This window comes from Balaenoptera musculus, chromosome 5 (assembly GCF_009873245.2).
Source record: "Balaenoptera musculus isolate JJ_BM4_2016_0621 chromosome 5, mBalMus1.pri.v3, whole genome shotgun sequence".
In the NCBI taxonomy this organism is placed as follows: Eukaryota; Metazoa; Chordata; class Mammalia; order Artiodactyla; family Balaenopteridae; genus Balaenoptera; species Balaenoptera musculus.
This window is the reverse complement of record NC_045789.1, coordinates 50689526-50708605: the sequence shown is the minus strand read 5'-3', so window position 1 is coordinate 50708605 and position 19080 is coordinate 50689526. Positions and strand designations below refer to the sequence as shown.

The following is a 19080-nucleotide window of genomic DNA, read 5'->3' as shown; positions in this document are numbered from 1 at the left end:
TAATTAAAATGGAAAAAAATTTCTCTGCCTACCCATGTAAAGATATATCATTTATGATACTATCAGGGGACCACACCTTCTCATAATACAATTAGAAAGAAACTACACATTAACGTTCACAGGGGATAAATCACTGACATACAGTATAATCAAACCTTATTTGGTTTGGTACTTTATTATTGTTGTAAAAGTATTTACGTTTTTTGTTGCTTTTAAATATCCATCAGGTTTGAAGTCTGATCCATTACAATATAAAGTATTTCTGTTCACAGATAAGCTTTCTGATATATTCTACTAGTTTTGCACTTCAACTTCTATCAGTTTCCCGGTTTACTGGTGTGAATACAGAAGCAAAAAAGCCAAAATTCTATCAGTATTCTGAACTTAAAGGGAAAACACAAAAACAAACAAAAAAATCAAACATCAACCTGACTACTGAAAAACCTAGATTCCCAGCCTACCCACCTAAGCCAGAAAGTTTCAGCCTCTTGCATTGAATGAGCTAATCTTTCATTTGACCTGTATCCATCTGAGAACGTCTGAGATTGAACTAATATTTCTAAAGATATACATGGTTCAAGAGTCCAGAAATAGTTCTCAAGTTGGGTAATGGCAAAAAATTCTGGCACACTCTTACTCGCCTTAAGCAAATCATATTTGATACCTGCTCATAACAATATAACCCACCTGCCATGATGTCATCCAGCGTGTCATTGAGGGTCTGAGCAGGGCTGGCTACCATTACCCTTGTTGTGTTTCTGTCAGAATTCCTTGCCCCAACCCTGCCAACTGTGCTTGGCCCAGTACTGGCTGTCCAACTATCACTCCTTGCAGTTATGTAAGATTTGCGATGGACCCTGGAGGCAAGGGACCTGCCGCCAGAGGCAAAGCTTGAGGCATGGCCAGAGGCTGGACTGGTGCAAAACCCATCTGAGCAGCAGTTTGCTGGGGTTCATCTTTAAGCAGAACGGGATCCACTTGCTGTAACCGTGCATAGCCTCCCTCGGAAAGCTGTTCTCCAACCCCAACAGGAGTTAGCAGTCCCAGATGTTGGCAAGACTGTTGCTGCTGCTGCTGAAGTTGAATTCTTTGAGCTTTAACCTCTAGATACTGCTTTTTTCGCTGCTGCTGAGTTTTCAGTTGTAATTCTCGTTCTACTTTCTGTAGTTCCTCCAAAATCTTTTGTTTCTTCTGAATTTGTTCCTCCCTTGTTTTGCTCAGCTCCTCGATCTTCTCCTTGGTAAGTTGGTCAGCATGAGCCAGTTCCAAGGACGGCAGCTGTGCATTCTTTTCTATGGCTTCTTTTATTCTCTGTTCCAGTTCTGTTAACTTGCCTTGAGCCTCTTCTACAATGCTCTCTGGAGACTGATTGGTGATGTAACCCTGTACATCCTGGCTGTTTGCTGGCAAATGGCTGCTGGACTTCTGTTTGGAAGCAGCTGTGTGAAAAAGAAACCCCCTCAGAAGCGCACATGAATGGCATCCTCATTACAGAGTTACTGTTGGGAGGTTTAGTGCCAACAGTTATGCACCGAGTTATTATGTCCATAGAAGGTGAAAATGCACTGTTAAGGAGTTAAAAACAAATCCACCTTCTTTATCATAAATATAAAATGTATGTATTTTATGTGCATAGAGTAATCTTTGGGAAATTAATTTCAGAATTTTAAAAATATCACATGGTTAAAATTAGACAATAGAGGGATGCAGGTTTGTGATATCTAAGTGGTACAATTAAAGTAAAATCTAAGGCTATGTGTAGATAGATACCTCATCTGGTCATAAAGATGTAAAAACTTATCATAAGAACAGAAAAATAATGCTAAATTATTAAGATGTAGGGAAAACTTAAACCTCTAAGTCAAGCTTTTTCTACATTTAATAGTCTGTGCCTTTTAAACACACACACATGCACACAAAGAGTACTCAAACCACTGAGAAGTACCAGGAAAGTAAAATCTAACGAAAATATATGTCTTTGTTGGGGCCTACCATCTTCAAGACTGATAAAGGTTAAGATAGAAATTCACATATTCACAAAGCTACCTGGCCAGTAGAGAACTGGGATTCAGTTTCCCTGGAAGAAAAGATGCTGAACTATGACATCCACTGTATCTTCTGACAGCCAGGTGAATAAACATATCTGGCTATCGGTATAGCAATCATTTGCTTGCTATACCAACTGAAAAAGGGGCCAAGGCTCTAGATTGGTAGTGGTGATTGAAAAGAACTGGTGGAAATACTTAGTATTCTTGTTGGTAAAATAATATAGGTAGCCAAAAACCAAAAACCTAAAAACACATTGGTTCCTCAGGTAAAACTTTCTAAAAGGAAAAACTGATTCAAACTGGTAGCTGTAATCTTTTGGGACATAACTTATGAACATGCATGATGTAACTTCCACAAATCAAATATGGACCTCAGAGTTCTAGAGCAACAAACAACCATATCTGAAGTAACTTTGAATTCTTGGTTGAGAAAAGGTATTCCAGATATAAAATCTACATTAAAACCAGTTATTCTAAAATAAAATTTAATTTTGATCTAGCTTATTAATCTTATGCCTCATATCACTACAGAAATTTTAGTAATTTACAAAAATGTCACCCAATTATACGCAGCCTAACATTTTAACATGAATAGAAATGACTAGTTATTAGAGGAAATCATGGATAATCAGAATTGCATCAAAGATGAGCATCTGAATTTCTACTGCTAATACTTCTGATTCCAGCACAAATTAGTGTTCTTAACTATGTTCTCTCCCAATAACATGCTTTTTTCATTGTTAAAAAAAAAATCTGGGGGCTTCCCTGGTGGCGCAGTGGTTGAGAATCTGCCTGCCAATGCAGGGGACACGGGTTCGAGCCCTGGTCTGGGAAGATCCCACATGTCGCGGAGCAACTGGGCCCGTGAGCCACAACTACTGAGCCTGCGTGTCTGGAGCTTGTGCTCCGCAACAAGAGAGGCCGCGATAGTGAAAGGCCCGCGCACCGCGATGAAGAGTGGCCCCCGCTCGCCGCAACTAGAGAAAGCCCTCGCACAGAAACGAAGACCCAACACAGCAAAAATAAATAAATTAAAAAAAAAAAAATCTTCAGTTATGCCGACCTAGTAAAATTCAATTTTTGTGGAATAATAATTTTAAATGGCTAGTTTTGGGGTTTTTTTGCAATCTTATCATTTTTACTTGGACAACTTGTAAGTCTTTAGAAGTATAACTGACCTTTATTCCTGATGGGAAGAGTAGTGGCAACACTGGCAGGTGGTTTGTCAGGCTCCTGAGGTGGGACAACCATGGGCAGTGCTTGAACCGGTACACGAGGAGCCTAAGACAAATGAAACTGATTCTATATCTGCTTTTCCTACACCTTCCATTATATAATTTGCTTTAAATGAAGAATAAGTTACAAAGATCCATTCAAAATATTTTTTCATATGACAATCTCAGGTGACATATTTACTTAAAATGTGCTGGTATCAAATTATTTTCCATGACTTTTTTTTTCGGCCATGCCGCATAGCTTGCAGGATGGGATCTTAGTTCCCCGACCAAGGATTGAACCCGGGACCCAGCAGTGAAAGTGCTGAGTCCCAACCACTGGACGCCAGGGAATTCCCTCCATGACATTTTTTTAATGAACTTTGAAATCAAAAGATTATTCTGGCCACAGTAAGAAAGCAAAGCAAAATCATATCAATCTAGAATCTGAATATTACACCAGATGTTCATTAACCATATCAAGTATGTTATCTATAAAAAGAACTACATATTATAACAAAAAACAATCTAGTTTAATCTTGAACTATGACCGAAAAAGGGAAAAAGATGATATAACATAAAATGCTTTAGTTTAGAAGCTTACCCTATTTAAATCGTGGGATGGGGGCGTTAACTGAGTGACATCTGGTGGAGGGGCTGAAAGCAAGTTATTAGGATAGTCCAAAAGATAGCAAACAACGCTTGTATGACCACCTTTTGCTGCTTCTATCAACATAGTCGAGCCATCCTAAAAGAGTGAATATGGAAGGGGAAAAAATTTTTTTTTAAAGTTAATTTACAGAAACATAAGGAAGATATAGCCAACAGGCCCCAGACACACTAAAGTTTTAGGTTTAGTAAAGAACACTTTCCTCTAAAAACAGAAGAAAATGAACACATTTAGAATGCCAATATACAAGTGGAACTTATAGATAATAATTTGTTATGCTCAAGAGTGAAGATTAATTCACAATGCTACCTGAAACATTTGAGTTACATACTTTTAAACGGTGAGTAGGATCTGCCCCATGAGCCAAAAGTAGTTCCACCACTGCCAGATGACCCCTGCACAAGCCAGGGACAGTACAGTATGGTCATTGTTAGCTGTGGTTCTATTCACATTTGCTCCTAAAACAGACAAGGCATGAAAAATCATGTTAATAGAGTGTTGTTTCTTAAATTATGGTAAACTTCAAAATCGAAGAGTAGAGAGAACAGTATAATGAAGCCCCACATACCCATTACCCAGCTTCAATGATTATAAACATGGCCAATCTCATTTCACATATACCCACATCCATTCTCCTCTCCCATCTTGAATTATTCTAAAACAAATCCCAGACGAACATGATATAATTTCATCCATAAATGTTTCAGTATGTACCATTAAAAGATAATGATAAAAGTATATATTATTCCTAATATAATCACTGTTTTAAGAAAGTAAAATATAAAATTTTATCTACATTTTAATATCTTCAGTGGGAAAGATGACTGAAAACCAATAAAAAATAAACCACACTGCCCTCTATGGGCCAAATATGGAAGGAATTAACAAAAAATAGTAAGGAATAGTAGTATAATCTTTTTTCATTGGGAAATATCTGAGAATGAAAACAGGTACATTTTCCCCTTAATATGAATTCATCCCTGATTTGGAGCACTGTGCTATGCATGTGGGAAATGGAAGTAAAATACCAGGAAGAAACTGGAATCAGATTCATTAAAATTAACCAAAGAAGAGAGAAGATAATAACTGAAAATAATTTCATTCTTGAGAATACTATGTCTTATTTATAAACATATAACACAAGGAAGTGTTCAAATTGCCTAAAATAATTTGACCAGTAAGTTATTTCTGATTTCTTTTCTTTACCTACAAATGATTTCAAACTTTAGTATTTTTGGTAAGAAGGAAATGGCATATGTTGCCTTTTTAATTGTATATGGTCTACACAGTCTCACTTTTACTAATGTTGAATCAAAAGTAAAATCTTTAATCTCCTATACTTAAGAATATAATGAAATCTCTAATCTTCTAAAGTTCATGAAAAACTTTCAACTTGAACTTATACAGTGAATACCTAAAAAGTCATTTAAAGGAAGTAATAATATGCTACTTTTGTTATTAAGGATTTTGGTATTCAAAGTAGAATAAATGACCATGAATGCAAATGCATTTTTGGCATATTTGTTCCATTTCAATTTTGATTTTTTTGGGGGGGTGCTATATTTATGACCACCTCTCTATATTTTACAAAGAAGGAAACTTAGGCCCAAGGAAATATAAAGAAGAAAAGTGACTTGCCCTCAAATTAATCAGTGGCAGAAACAACATAAAAATCCAGGTTTCAAGATATATTATTACATGAACAAAAAAGACTTCAAGGTATCTAAACCCTCAAAGTTTTTTACATAGAGAAATTTTTCTGTATTGAAATGTTTTTTAACAAGGGTGGTATTCGGTATCAGAATTCCTCACAGTTTGGAATGGTTCTATGTGTTGCAGGATGTTTATCAACTACCCACTCACAAAAATCTCAGTAGCATCCCTCTACCACGTGACACCTCCAAAATGTCCTTTACCTGTAAATCTCTTAATACGCAAGGGCAGGGGATAGATACCTGTGGAAAAAAATTACTGCCTTACACAAACCTACCTTTACTAATTAGGAACTGAACGGTACAAACATGACCAGCTCTTGCAGCTTTCATTAAAGGAGTTCTTCCACCTTCAGATTCATGCTCCTGTTTAAAAAACACAGACTTACTTGATATTTAATTTCTAATGAACAATTTTTCTTTTTCATGAAAATCAAAAGGAAGAGAACTGAACAAATTTCAGAATCTAAATATATTAAATAACATGCTTTGAAGTAACTCAAGGAATATATTCTTTAATTTAAACAATCTCGAATTAGAAACATGTTCTATGGAAATATAGATAAATTAAGAACTGGGGTTATATTCATGTGATTGTTACACCCTCATCGAAATCCATCTGGGTAATTTTTCCTCCTCTCTACGAAAAGGACTGTGGAACTTGAACAATGAATGGCACTCTAGCACAGCCCTCTCCAAACAATCAACATTATCCTAATCCACTACAAGTGATTTTCTTTTCATAAGTTTGTATCCTACGTGTATGAATTTCTCTAAGTATATCACTCTCTGCCTTTACAGACTTCCCATTATCTCTATTTTACCGTACATAAAAATAACAAGGCTAGTGATATTTAATACCATCAATTATAAGATATTACTAGAGATTTCTGGGTTTCAAAAGGATGGAGAACCAGCTGCATTTTTGCAATTCAGAATATCAGCATAGGAAAAATTTTCAGATCTTACAGTATAAAGGTTGGAGAAAAAAACACCTTTTATAAAGCATTTTATATGTCAATATTTTTTACACTTACATCTGATGATTCTTCTCTTAAGTCATACACTAAGTTGTTTTAATTGCAATTCACTAAGCAAGATTACATTGCTGTATGTTTCACAGTCACTGTAGTAAACACTGGAAATTTAGTTCCTAAGCTGAAGAAGCTCAAAACCTAATAAGAGGAATATGCACATGACTAGCTAGAATATAATGTGCGTCATAAGTTCTCCAAGCGTTGTACCAACACAGACAGAGCTGAAGGAGGCCACAACAGTAATCTAATTTAACCCTCTCCTTTCATAAATGAGGAAAGAGAAGTTAAGTAAATTTTAAGTTAAGAAACCAGTTAATTGAGGAGCCTGTTTCTGCCTGCATGTGAGTTTCTGTCATAAACTATGAACTTCTACAGGAAAACACATTTACTTATTAATCTCAGCCCCATGAACACACGGGTGCTTATGTTTTAACTAAAACCTACCTTTCTTACTCCCTCACAGGCTAAACTGGAAGAATGACTATTTTCCCCACACACAATTGCTTTATCCTTCCCTACCTCTCAGGCTGTACTCATACTATTTCTTCCAACTGGAGTATCTCTTTTGTAACAAGAGCACAGTATCTACCTTTCTAAACCTTACCCAGCCCCAAACATAACATCTCAGATGACGTCTTCACCTCTTCTGAGCTTTTTGACTGTCTGTCCTTTCCCTATGACATCTCTTTGTAATCTACCTTAACATAACCTCAGTAGGGACTTCCCTGGTGGCGCAGTGGTTAAGAATCCGCCTGCCAATGCAGGGGACACGGGTTCGAGCCCTGGTCCGGGAAGATCCCACATGCTGTGGAGCAACTAAGCCCGTGCGCCACAACTACTGAGCCTGAGTGCCACAACTACTGAAGCCCACGCACCTAGAGCCCATGCTCCACAACAAGAGAGGCCACTGCAATGAGAAGCCCACGCACCGCAACGAAAAGTAGCCCCCGCTCACCGCAACTAGAGAAAGCCCGCGCACAGCAACAAAGACCCAACGCGGCCCAAAATAAATAAATAAATAAATAAATATTTTAAAAAATGATCTCAGTATTTCATCCTTCTCACTAAATAAAAAGTTATTTGAGGGAAAAATATTATTTACTGAATACTTATCTTTTTAACTCCTTTATTTAATAATGCTTTGAATGGTATAGGTACAATTTATTTCCTAAACGACAGTGAAATGCCGCCTCTAAGCCATATTTGCCTTTTTATGACAAATCAGAAAAGCTTCTAAAAATAGCTAAGTACTTAAGAGAAAATTTGTATTAATTATTACGATTAATTATTAACATATCAAACACAAAATTTTCCCTTTTTTGTAGGGGAAAAGGGGTAGTACACTGGATAGTCCTGCTAACAAGGAAAATAAGAATGGACACCAAACAGCATAGGAAAAAAATATGACTAAATGAGATAAAGAATGGCAAAAAGGCCAACATAAAATTAGAAGTAAAGAAATACCTTTTGTCTATAATCTCCTTTCAATTAATTTCTTGTCTTAGCTTTAAATATTAAGATTTAGAAAGTGACATAGCTTACCAGATCTGCTCCTGCCTGAAGTAAGACATCTGCTACATCGGTATGACCATTTTCACAGGCGCATGTTAGTGCTCTATCCCCTGTTGCTGTTGTTGCATGAACATTAGCTCCTGCAGTAGTGTTAGATACACAGCCTTAATAAAAGAATCATAAGACACAAATGTGGATACTGAAATTTCTTCTAGATAAGCCATATCTCCTCAAATTAGACAAAACAGCCTTATCCATTTCTAGAAATAGAGAATATTGTCAGCATCTTTAAAAGCAAAAAAGAAAAAAAATTAGAAATAGATTACTGCTTAAAATTAAAACTGCAGATATTTCAAACAGCAATAAGGTAAGTTATTTATTCAGAATACACTAAAAAATTCATCACATGATTTTTCTATACACATTCAGTGCATCATACATCAAAAAAAGCTATTTGCATTGTAATATTTTTACTTAAAGAAATCATGTAAAAAAACTCCCAAATGCAAAAATGCCTACCTGCAGCTAATAAGTATTTAACTAAGTCCAAATGACCCTCTTGAGCAGCTTCCATTAAAGGGGTAGAACACCCTACTTCTATATCAGCTCCTGCCTTAATTAGAAAGTCTGCCACTTCCAGAAAGCCTCCACAGCAAGCCAAAGTCAAGGCAGTTTCTTGAGTTTCTTCTGTCTGTGCATTGATATTTGCTCCTAAAATAAAGATTCCAATTATTTAAAGAAAGTCATTAACTTATTCCAGAGATAAGCAAAACATGATTATTTCCTAGTAAACTATACTTCAAAAATGAACATTTATATTAATTTACTAAATGATGAAGTACCTCTCCCCTATTCTAGGAGGCAGTTAAAAATAAAACTATCAACACCACATTGACTAGTCCATATTTGATGTATACTGCTGGAATAAGATTTATTCAGCCAGAAGGTACAAGTCATGTGATTTAAGGCCTTAGAAAATAAACCACATTCCCTCGTTATAAAGATTCAAAATAATGATGATAAAGGTGTTGATGAAAATGATAATAGATAATATTTAATATGCTGTTATTTGTCAGGCAATATTTAAAGCATTTTACATATTTTTGTTAGCTCCATTTTTACAGCTATGGAAATTGAGATTAACTAACTTGCCCAAGGTCACAACAACATTATCATCATCACTACTACCACCATCACCACAGTTAACACTTAACAGGCACTATATGACAGTGTTCGAAAAGCTTTATACACATCTATAAACTCTCACAACAACCCTACAGACAACAAAATTGAGGCACAGAGGTTAGAAACTTGCCTAAAGTTACAAAATCGGCAAGCAGTGGATTTGTGATTCAAACCGAAGAAGTCTGCTCCGAAAACTATGCTTTTAAAATTCTAGTCAATATTACCTCTCAGTAAAAGGTTTTTGAAAAATGTGCCATTCCTCTTAAATTTGTACAAACAAAACCTTTATTAGTAAAAGAGATATAAAACCAGGCTACCAATATGGATAGAGATGCGAGATTACTTCTAAACTTAAGGTATCTTAATACAGTCAAGTAACTGTTTCACTTTCCCCAAAAGAGAAGCCCACTGTGTACTGAGCTCCTTGACAGCTTCTTATACGTGCATTCTTGCATTCTCATCAAGTTAGTCCTTATGGCAAGATTTCCCATAGTGTACTTTATGAAACACTAGAAACATCAAATATTTATTAATAGGTATTCTGCCCTACGAGGCATTCTCTCAATATATTAGCTGCAGAAATGCTGAATCTCATACATGCCCCCACATAACCTACAACCCTATCCCACCCCCACTTCTTTCTATTTTTATTAACACAGCACAAAATGGCTCTGAAAGCTCTTAAATACTAAAGAAGTCCATCTGATTTTATTGAGTACAGTATGAGAGCTGTTTTCAAAGAAAATATTTCATCTTTAGTTTTTGTGATAGCACCTCATTACAAATCTACTAGAAAAATGAAATAAATTCAATTTTATAAAATCATAATCTTACATTTTACACATTTATGCGTTAGTGTCTTGATTGGTATTGGTTACCTTGGCCTAAAAGTAATGCCACCATTTCTTCATGTCCTTCACGAGCAGCTTCCATCAATGGTGTATAACCTTCATCATTGACCTCTTCCAGGCTAGCTCCTCTTTCAATAAGTAAAGCCGCAAGTTCCACGTGCCCACCACATGCAGCCAAAGTCAATGGTGATTCAAATGAATCAGCAGGCATGTTCACTTGGGCACCACTGTCAAGAAGTAACCTAGCTACTTCAGCGTGGCCATCCTGATTACAATGCAATTAAAAAAACTGAATCAGCACCATTAAAAAATCTTTAAAAATACTTCTCAATTGCTATACAATGAAGTTTACTGATCTCTATTCAAATAAGAATTAATAAATCTACATTTAACAGGTGAGTAAGCAAGCATTAATTAAGACATATCTACAGTTTACTCTAGTAGTAAATAGCAATTGAGGATATAAAATATGTAGAAAAATATCTTCAATCAAAAAGCTTATTAACCATCAGAAAAAAAAACCCAGTAAGCACATAAAATAAGAGATTACTGTGAGATAACATTAACACTGCATAGTATAAGCTTAAATGCTAAAAGGATAAAGTTTAGAAAGGGAAAGCAGGATTTTCATAGAAACCTTAAGGATAAGCAAAGTTTTGGCTAGGTAGAAAAAGGAAAATCCAATACTTTTTAGAGGAGTGGGGGAATTGAGCATGATGTGTTAGGGAAAAGGGAACACGATATGTACATGGTAATTCCTTTGTTGTTCGACAATCAAATGCCAGTGAAAATTAAGAAAAAGAAAAAGAAGTTCTCTCTTAATATCTTCCGTCTTCTTTACCGGCCTCCCTTTCTCACAGTTTCCCTAAATATTGGCAACCCCAAGGCTCACTTTTCCATTCTTTCTTCCTTTGATACAATTTTTCCTTCTGTATTACCTCACAGACATTTCATCTTCTTTTGAACATGTCATGCCCATTTTTGCCTTGGTACTTGCCATATTACACAACTTTCAAGTCTTACCACTGTGGTTACTTTGCTGTTCCTTTAGCTCAGAATTTTCTCCCTCCATAAGTAGTCAACTCCTACATTTCCTTTAAAGTCCAGTTTAAAACCTCAGTCTCTTAGCAAGTCTCCAAACGTATGGCCCCTACTAGTATCTTTCATCTACTTATAACACTTCCATTACATGCAGAGTAGGTCTACAGAATATTCCACTTTAATTTTGTAATCTACATATAGTTTGTTTCTCTAATGGGGGTGGCAAGGATGTTTTAAGTTCCTTACACACATTATGTCATTTAATCCTCACAACAACACTAGAGAAGGATATTATTTTCACAGATGGGGAACTCAAAACCCTCCCAGAAAACTTGTTTAATCAAAAGAATAAGTTACTAAAGCAAACACTGGTATGGCAATAAGAAAAACAAAAAATAACTCAAGTCTTAAATGGCTACTTAATTTTTTCTTAAATTAGTAATTAAAATTTAACATCCTTTCAATAATCATTCTCTGAAGGGAAGTTGAGACAAGAAACTTAAAATTAATTTGGGGTCTGTTTTATCTTTGGTGTGTTTTTCTCATAAATCTGTCTATAATGTTATTCTGATTCATTTCTGTGCCACAAGTCATAGACTGAGATACAAAAGTTTAAGAGTACTATTATTACGCATTCTCAAGTACAAATTTAAAAAAAGGAATTCAGGGCTGAGAAAAGACCACGATAGAGGATCTTTGGGAAGGGAGAATCTTTGGAAAGGGATCCTTGGGAAAGGAGAATGACAGAGGGAGAATTACGTAATGCAAATAATATTCTAATTTCAAATTTTTCATAAATTTTACATTACGGGTTTGATGAACATGTTTTACTTAGTAGTATTATGTGCATACTCTGTGGATTATGTTCTCATTTTTAATATCCTTGATCCATCTTTTAAAAAGTCACTTTTTGTGCCAATTACATAAAACCAGAAAATGAAGGTAGTGCTACAAAGCTTCAGAAAGCACCTCTGATAGAAGTTAATATTGCACAACTGGCTCTTATAACTCAGATAGCTGAGGTTCTGATCCACAAGTCATGATAAACAGAATCTTTGAACCCAAGGAAACGGCACTCACTCACTATACACTGGCTCTGTCTCTACCTAATACATAAATATATTTCATGTATGTATTTCACCAATCTTACCATGCAAGCCTCCATTAAAGCAGTGTGCGTTTCATCTGTTTTATGCTCTTGATCTGCGCCTGCTTCCAAAAGAAATCGCACCATCTCTAAATGTCCTAAACCAAAAGTTTATAAGATTACTTAAAAATATTTTATTATTCCCCAAAAATAAAATTACAATATTTTGAAAAGTTATATTTCACTTATAGCAATACATTTATTACCATAATACTAAAGTCAGCTACAAGCCACCCTCAACTGCCCAACACAAATTATACAAGTGATCTGTGCTGTTCTACTCCTTACCCTGTTACCCCAGAAACTGCTATTACTAAAATCCTTGCTGTAGGTGAGCAAAGGTGGCCCTAAAATGCAACACCCAGAATATCCCCTCTACAACCTTTTTAGGGCCCAGGCATGCCATAGTTATTTTATTTATACTATAGACTAAATTCGTTTTTGTGAACTAGTAGCCTGGGATGATAATCATCACTGAAGTTATTTCTATGAGGAAATGAGCTTTAAGTTCCAATAACTAACTCACAGACATCTTGGGAACAACCTGCTTGTAAGTTGGAAACCGTGTATATAAAAATATTCTTGAAACAACACCATTTATATTTATTCATTTATTTAGATATAAATATATATATACAGATACATATATATACACACACACATATATTTATGGAGTTTCAAATAAACCTTATACTTCAGTTCAGATAAAGATTACCTTGTGAGTAGTTACAATGAACATAAATTATATTTTAAAAAGGACTTCAGATACTATGTAAGAAACAGTAGAAAAGTGACTAATTTTTTTCCAACTTCATCTGGAATGAGCTGCAGTCAATTTTCAGTCAACTGGGAATGGAGGAAGGAGTGGATGGCGGAATCATGAACAGTTCAAATTAACTCTGGTGAATAAGTGTAGCACCTGCCATGTCTTGTTTTTGCTAACAAACGATCTCTCCTTCCTCTCTGTCATTCTCCCTTCCCAAAGATCCACATCAGTGCTTAGTCTCAGCCTGAATTCTATCCCTTCCCCATCTCCTCCTTGTCAATCTGTATCCTAAGAGACCTCACCAGAAATAGAGGAAAGTAAGAGTGTCCATGGATCCTTGGAAGTAGTAGAGATGTTCTCCACCAGCTCAGTTCTATATCCAGTTTCTCTAACGAAAGCCTGCAAGCCCCAACCTCAGCATGGTGGGGCTACAAGCATAGGACAGAGGGAAGAGTAGTTAAACATAGCCCCATCTCAAAGCTCATTGGCCAGCTGGGTCTCAGTAGCAAAATGGAGCTAGTTCCGGTTTCAAAAGTATTTGATGGAAAGGTGAGACAGAGCCACCCAATCAGCCTGCCCTGGAGAGGCTGCCCCAAGGCTTAATTCCTCCCCTCCCAATGAAGATCAACCTCTGCGTAACTACTAAACACAACTGGAGAAGTAAGAGACCTCAGGTGTGCTTCCTAAGTACCCTTAATCTGAATTATCTGTAACACGAGATAATCAAAAGTCCTTTAGAGCACATTTTTACATTTAACTTAAATTTTAGTCATTTATGTGGCTAAGGAGTATTTTAGCCATGTTTTTTAAGTGAAGTGATTCCAAAAGACCTAACAAAACCCTGGCCACTCTGAAGTACTGATAGAATGAAACAAAACAACAGGAGCGCCAACACAAGGGGGAAGGAATCAAAGCCCTGGGTGCAAAATTTCAGGAGACATTCACTCACAAGCTAGTGTACGTGAAGATTCAGCCATTGAGAGTGAGTGCCTCTTTCACTTTTGTACCTTGCCTTGCAAGAGCTTTTTCTTGATGCCTCTGGGTCAAAAATGTATCACTTATTTTATGATGCAATCATGACACAGCTGCAGATGGTAGAAAACATTGAAGTGAATGGCTATGCAGGTATAAAATTTCATGAAATTTTCTTTTTAAAAAGTTTCTTAGTTTATAGTAATTTATCTGTCAAAAAGGTTGATTCCGAAAAATGTCTGGCTCTGTGGCTGTCTTTTTAGAATCTAGAATCTAGATTACCTAGCTGAAGACCAAGTATCTTTCCAGACAATTATCTTGCCCCCCACAAAAGAAGATATTTGTCTCTATTATCAATATTTTCAGGTTGATCGACATCATTTAGAACACTATGTACCCCCTTTGTACAGCTATATATTGGTAGGTATTCTCAGTTTCTACCACCTTTTCCTTCTAACTTTATTAAACGTGTTGATGATACTCTAAAATTGTTCTTTGGAATACAAACTCCCTCCACACCACTCTTTATTTTTCTTTTCATATATCCTCCTTTCTCTTCATTTTTTTTCCTTTCTTCTTGGTATCATGAGAAATAGCTTAAGCACCTTCTTGTTAATAAATCACTCTAGCTTCTATTTCTTTCTTTCTTTACTGGCTGCATCGCGCGGCACGTGGGATCTTAGTTCCCCTACCAGGGATCTAACCCACGCCCACTGCAGTGGAAGCGCGGAGTCTTAACCACTGGACCACCAGGGAAGCCCCTCATTCTAGCTTTTATTGCATTTACTTTAAATTTACAGGCGAAATACTTCTGGATTCTTTTGTGTAAACCAGGCAAAATACTCTGACAAGCAAAATCATTAAAAAATACAGTGCATGTTAAAATTAAATAACTGTTTCTAATAAAACAACTGGATCAATAGTCATTTTTCATTGACAATATTTATAATATTGAGTGTATATTTTAAAAGTTTAATATATAAAGTTTATATATTAAACTTTTAAATTCTAAAACACTTTATACACTTATTTATAATGTACTATTACCATATTTTATTTTTATTTTAAGTGACTAACCATTCTATATGAAGTAACTGTCATTGCATGAGTTTAAAAACTTTGTTTAAAAAAACAAGTTCTTTACTGTACCTCTGTAACAAGCTAACGTAAGGGCACTCTCTTTAAATTCATTGGAATGCGCATTAATGCCAGCCCCATTTTCTAGCAGCAATCTGGCTACTTCCACATGTCCAGCACTTCCAGCTTCCATAAGAGGAGTATGACCATTTTCATTACGGTCCTCAACACTAGCACCGGATTCCAAGAGCACCTTTACAACATCTACATAACCTCCAGCACAAGCATATGTAAGTGCTGTATTGCCTATCTGAATGAAGAAAAACAAAGACATTAACATAAAATACCAAAATAATACAGAGGTTTATCTAGTATCAAAGACAATACTGAAATGAGAGACTATAATCTTAATAAATTTAGCTATTACACTTATATATATAATTCTTTTCTTCATTACATTTTATCTTACTGAAATCAACTCCCTATTCTTTCCATTTAAAAATCAGGGTCAAACACATGTGGAAAATCACATACACTTATCACAAGTGTAGAGTTATAAAAGCACTGAGCAATTCTGAAACTAAGTTCCCACATGAGGAAAAAGTTACACTGATTCTAACTTTAATCAGAGAAATGTTTCCCAACCTTTATTTTTTCTTTGGATTATAATTATTCATCATATATAGATATACCTCATACCGTTACTTTTAATCACGTACTGTTTTCACTGCAACTTTACACATCAGTTAACTGGTGGCCAAAGTTAAAATAATTTCAAAAACATTCCCTCATAATGATAAAAATCTCCCATGTTACAGGGGAAAAAAAGTTAACTTCTGGGTAAAATAAGAATTCCTAAAACCCCCTCAAACCAGAACATGCAGACCTTTAAAATGATTTAAAGTATTTAATAAATTTAAAAATCTTGCATGAAGGAAATGCACCAAATATATTTTCATATATTTTAGAGCTTTTACACAAATCTATCTATGCCCAAATTTGAAAGGAAAAAAAAACTGATTTAGGTTAACATTGTCTCTTGTGTAACACAATGTTTTCATAATAGTTTCTTTTTCTATAGGCCGCAATTTATTAACACTAGGCAATGACAGACCTGCCTTCTGTTGCATATCCTTCTTATTCTCCCTACCTTCCCTTCCATTTTCCCCTGATAAATAGGAAACTTGGGTTTGAGAGGTGGAGACCATCCTCTCCACTTCCAAGAGGATGGTCCTTTTAACTGGGCCAGTGTTTAATAGAAAAGAACCAAGGCCAGTTAATAGCACTCATACACAAAACAGGAGAAATTTCATTCAAAATATATTCTATGTACTTTAAGCCTAATGCACAGATATATACAAATGTGCAGCATTGATAACTGCAAAAGCATCACTAATGATCACTTTCATGTGAATTAATTACTATCAGAGGGTGTTAATATTTAAAAACTGAAAAAGAAGTATGCATAACCTGTTGAAGACTGTGCATTGACATCAGCTTTATGAGCTAGCAGCAACTTCACAATTTGGACATGTCCTCCATTAGCAGCAGCCATTAAAGGTGGAATGTCACCTTTGATCTCCCTATCTTCCACATTGGCATGCATTGCCAACAAAACCTTATGAAAGAAAAAGTTGAAAGGATATTAGAAAATGATATTTTCAAAATTTTTTGAACATATATTTATGTTAACACCTACCTAGTCATACTACAGAGCCAATAAGCAAAAGAGCCAATAAACAAAAAAAATGTATCTAACAAAACTATTTCTTGAAATGAGCCTGATGGTTGATTTTATTTTATTATTTCCTTAATACACAGTCTAAATTAAGACAAACAATCAAAAAACTGTGAGCTTTATTTTGATAATACAAACCTGTGCAAGCTCATAATATCCAGCAGAACCAGCTAAACAAAGGAGGCTCCCCCCTTCCTCAGTGTGTTCATTTACACTTCGCCCTTCAATGAGTAACTTTCGCACAGCATTTACATCTCCTTCTGAACAGGCTTCTGCCAAACTGCGGCTACAGGGGGAAGAATATTGTAATATCAGGATATAAGAATATAAAATATTGCCCAGCATAAGTGATGATTTTTTGAAATTAATCTGGACAGTAGTGCTAAAAAGAATCATTATTTCAATATGACTCATAACAAATAAAATGATTCAGTTCACTGAGTTTTTAAAATCTACATATAAAAGTCACTGAATTAAAATTACCCACATTACAAAATGTTTTCAGTCATGTAACTGAAAGATAAAGTCTAATTTACTATAAGTAGGGAAAAAATCCAAAATTTTAAAATATAAAATTGTATAGAAAAATCACATGAAGGAAATACAAGTTATAATTACACTTCTGTTTGTTTAGTCACTAGAAAAATTTTATAAGATTTAATGAAGTGGGTAAAACTTTTACTAATTATAAACGCCTATCTGAGTTCTTCAATAAAGTAAAGGGAAATCAGATAGGAAAGTTGTGAGCATGTAATTTTGACTAATCTATGAATAACTGAGAAGGAGATTCTTTTTTTGAAGTATTTACTTATGCCATCATGTTTTGGGGAAGTATGAAAAATATCCAGGTAAGGCAAAGGCTTAATTCAAGCAAAAGGAGAGTGGAAAAAGTGGTGGAACAACAGAAAGTTATATTTAGAGTAAAGCATTTGCCCTGTAAATCTTCCAAAAGAATTTCAACTATGGACATTTCTAAAGATCCCTTCACTTGCGGCTAAAAGTCGTTCTTAGAAAAACACTAAATCCAAGTCTCTTCATTAATATTCTCTTTATTTCAAATATACCTCAATTCTTACAACCTCCTCTTAAAACATGGCCCTGTCACTTCAGGTACTAAAGCCATCATCCATGGATAACCTGTTTTCTACACCCATATTATCACTACCACCCAGTTTTAAGAACATCATCCTTAGCCAAGATTATGGCGACGTCTCCTAAGCAGTCTCCCTGCTTTTACCCTTGCTCTCCTTCAGGCTCTTTTCAGTGAAGGAGCCAGAGAGATCTTGCTTAAAAGGAAGTAGACCTGTCACTCCTCTGCTCAGAATCCTCCACTGGCCTTTAACCTTACCCACAGTAAAAGTCAGAATCCTTGTAAGACCTGTCCAGTGGTAGGATCTCAAACTCTTCCTTTTACTTCTCTGGTTTCATCACCTACTATTCTCACTTACTCTTTCCGCTTTAGCCAAATTGGCTTTCCCGTTTTTCATCAAAAATGCTAATTAAGCTGCAACTCCAAGATTTATGTATCTGCTATCCCTCTGACAAAAAAGCTTCCCCCAGGCGCAGCTCACTGCCTTATCTATTTCAGGTCTTTGCTAAAAAGCCACCTTTTAAATGAGGGTTTCCCTGACTACCCTCTTAAAAATGCAACATGATCCCTAACCCCAAACACTGCCTTAGCACTTCCCCATTCAGTTTCTTCTGCCCATAATCGTTATCATTGTATGCCATACTATATATTTTGTCTACCTGTTAACTGTACTGTCCCCTGCCAAAGTGAAAGTCTCAAATAGCACTTAATAAGTTTGTCTCTTAATTTCCCATTTTATAGGCAATGACAGTCTCTAGACTCAATGTTCTCTATCACCTTTAAGTAAGTTCAGGACAAATCCCTCCCACAAGACATTTCATGTAGAAGAACATACTTTTTCTCCCTTTCGGGTGGTCTCTCATTCTCTCTCTCCCCCTCAGGCACACATCCTCCTTTATTTTCTCATTTGAACTTTCATTCAATTTCCTTAGGTGTGTTAGCTTTAAAAGAGCCTTTCAGGAACTACTCTAGCAACAGTTGAACTTCACAACTTCTGAGCAAGGGTATGTTAAATCTGGC

General features: G+C 35.6%; 1 protein-coding gene across 1 annotated transcript in view; it reads right to left on the bottom strand.

Annotated features, from left to right (window-relative positions):
• The window catches only part of ANKRD17 (ankyrin repeat domain 17), a 126302-nt gene that overhangs the window by 20868 nt on the left and 86354 nt on the right, over nucleotides 1-19080 (bottom strand). The window contains 14 exon segments of the mRNA XM_036853875.1: nucleotides 688-744; nucleotides 747-1439; nucleotides 3227-3329; nucleotides 3867-4010; nucleotides 4264-4328; nucleotides 4331-4390; nucleotides 5923-6010; nucleotides 8224-8333; nucleotides 8713-8904; nucleotides 10257-10494; nucleotides 12421-12515; nucleotides 15305-15538; nucleotides 16703-16850; nucleotides 17109-17256. Of these exon segments, the coding sequence (XP_036709770.1) occupies nucleotides 688-744; nucleotides 747-1439; nucleotides 3227-3329; nucleotides 3867-4010; nucleotides 4264-4328; nucleotides 4331-4390; nucleotides 5923-6010; nucleotides 8224-8333; nucleotides 8713-8904; nucleotides 10257-10494; nucleotides 12421-12515; nucleotides 15305-15538; nucleotides 16703-16850; nucleotides 17109-17256 (2375 nt within the window).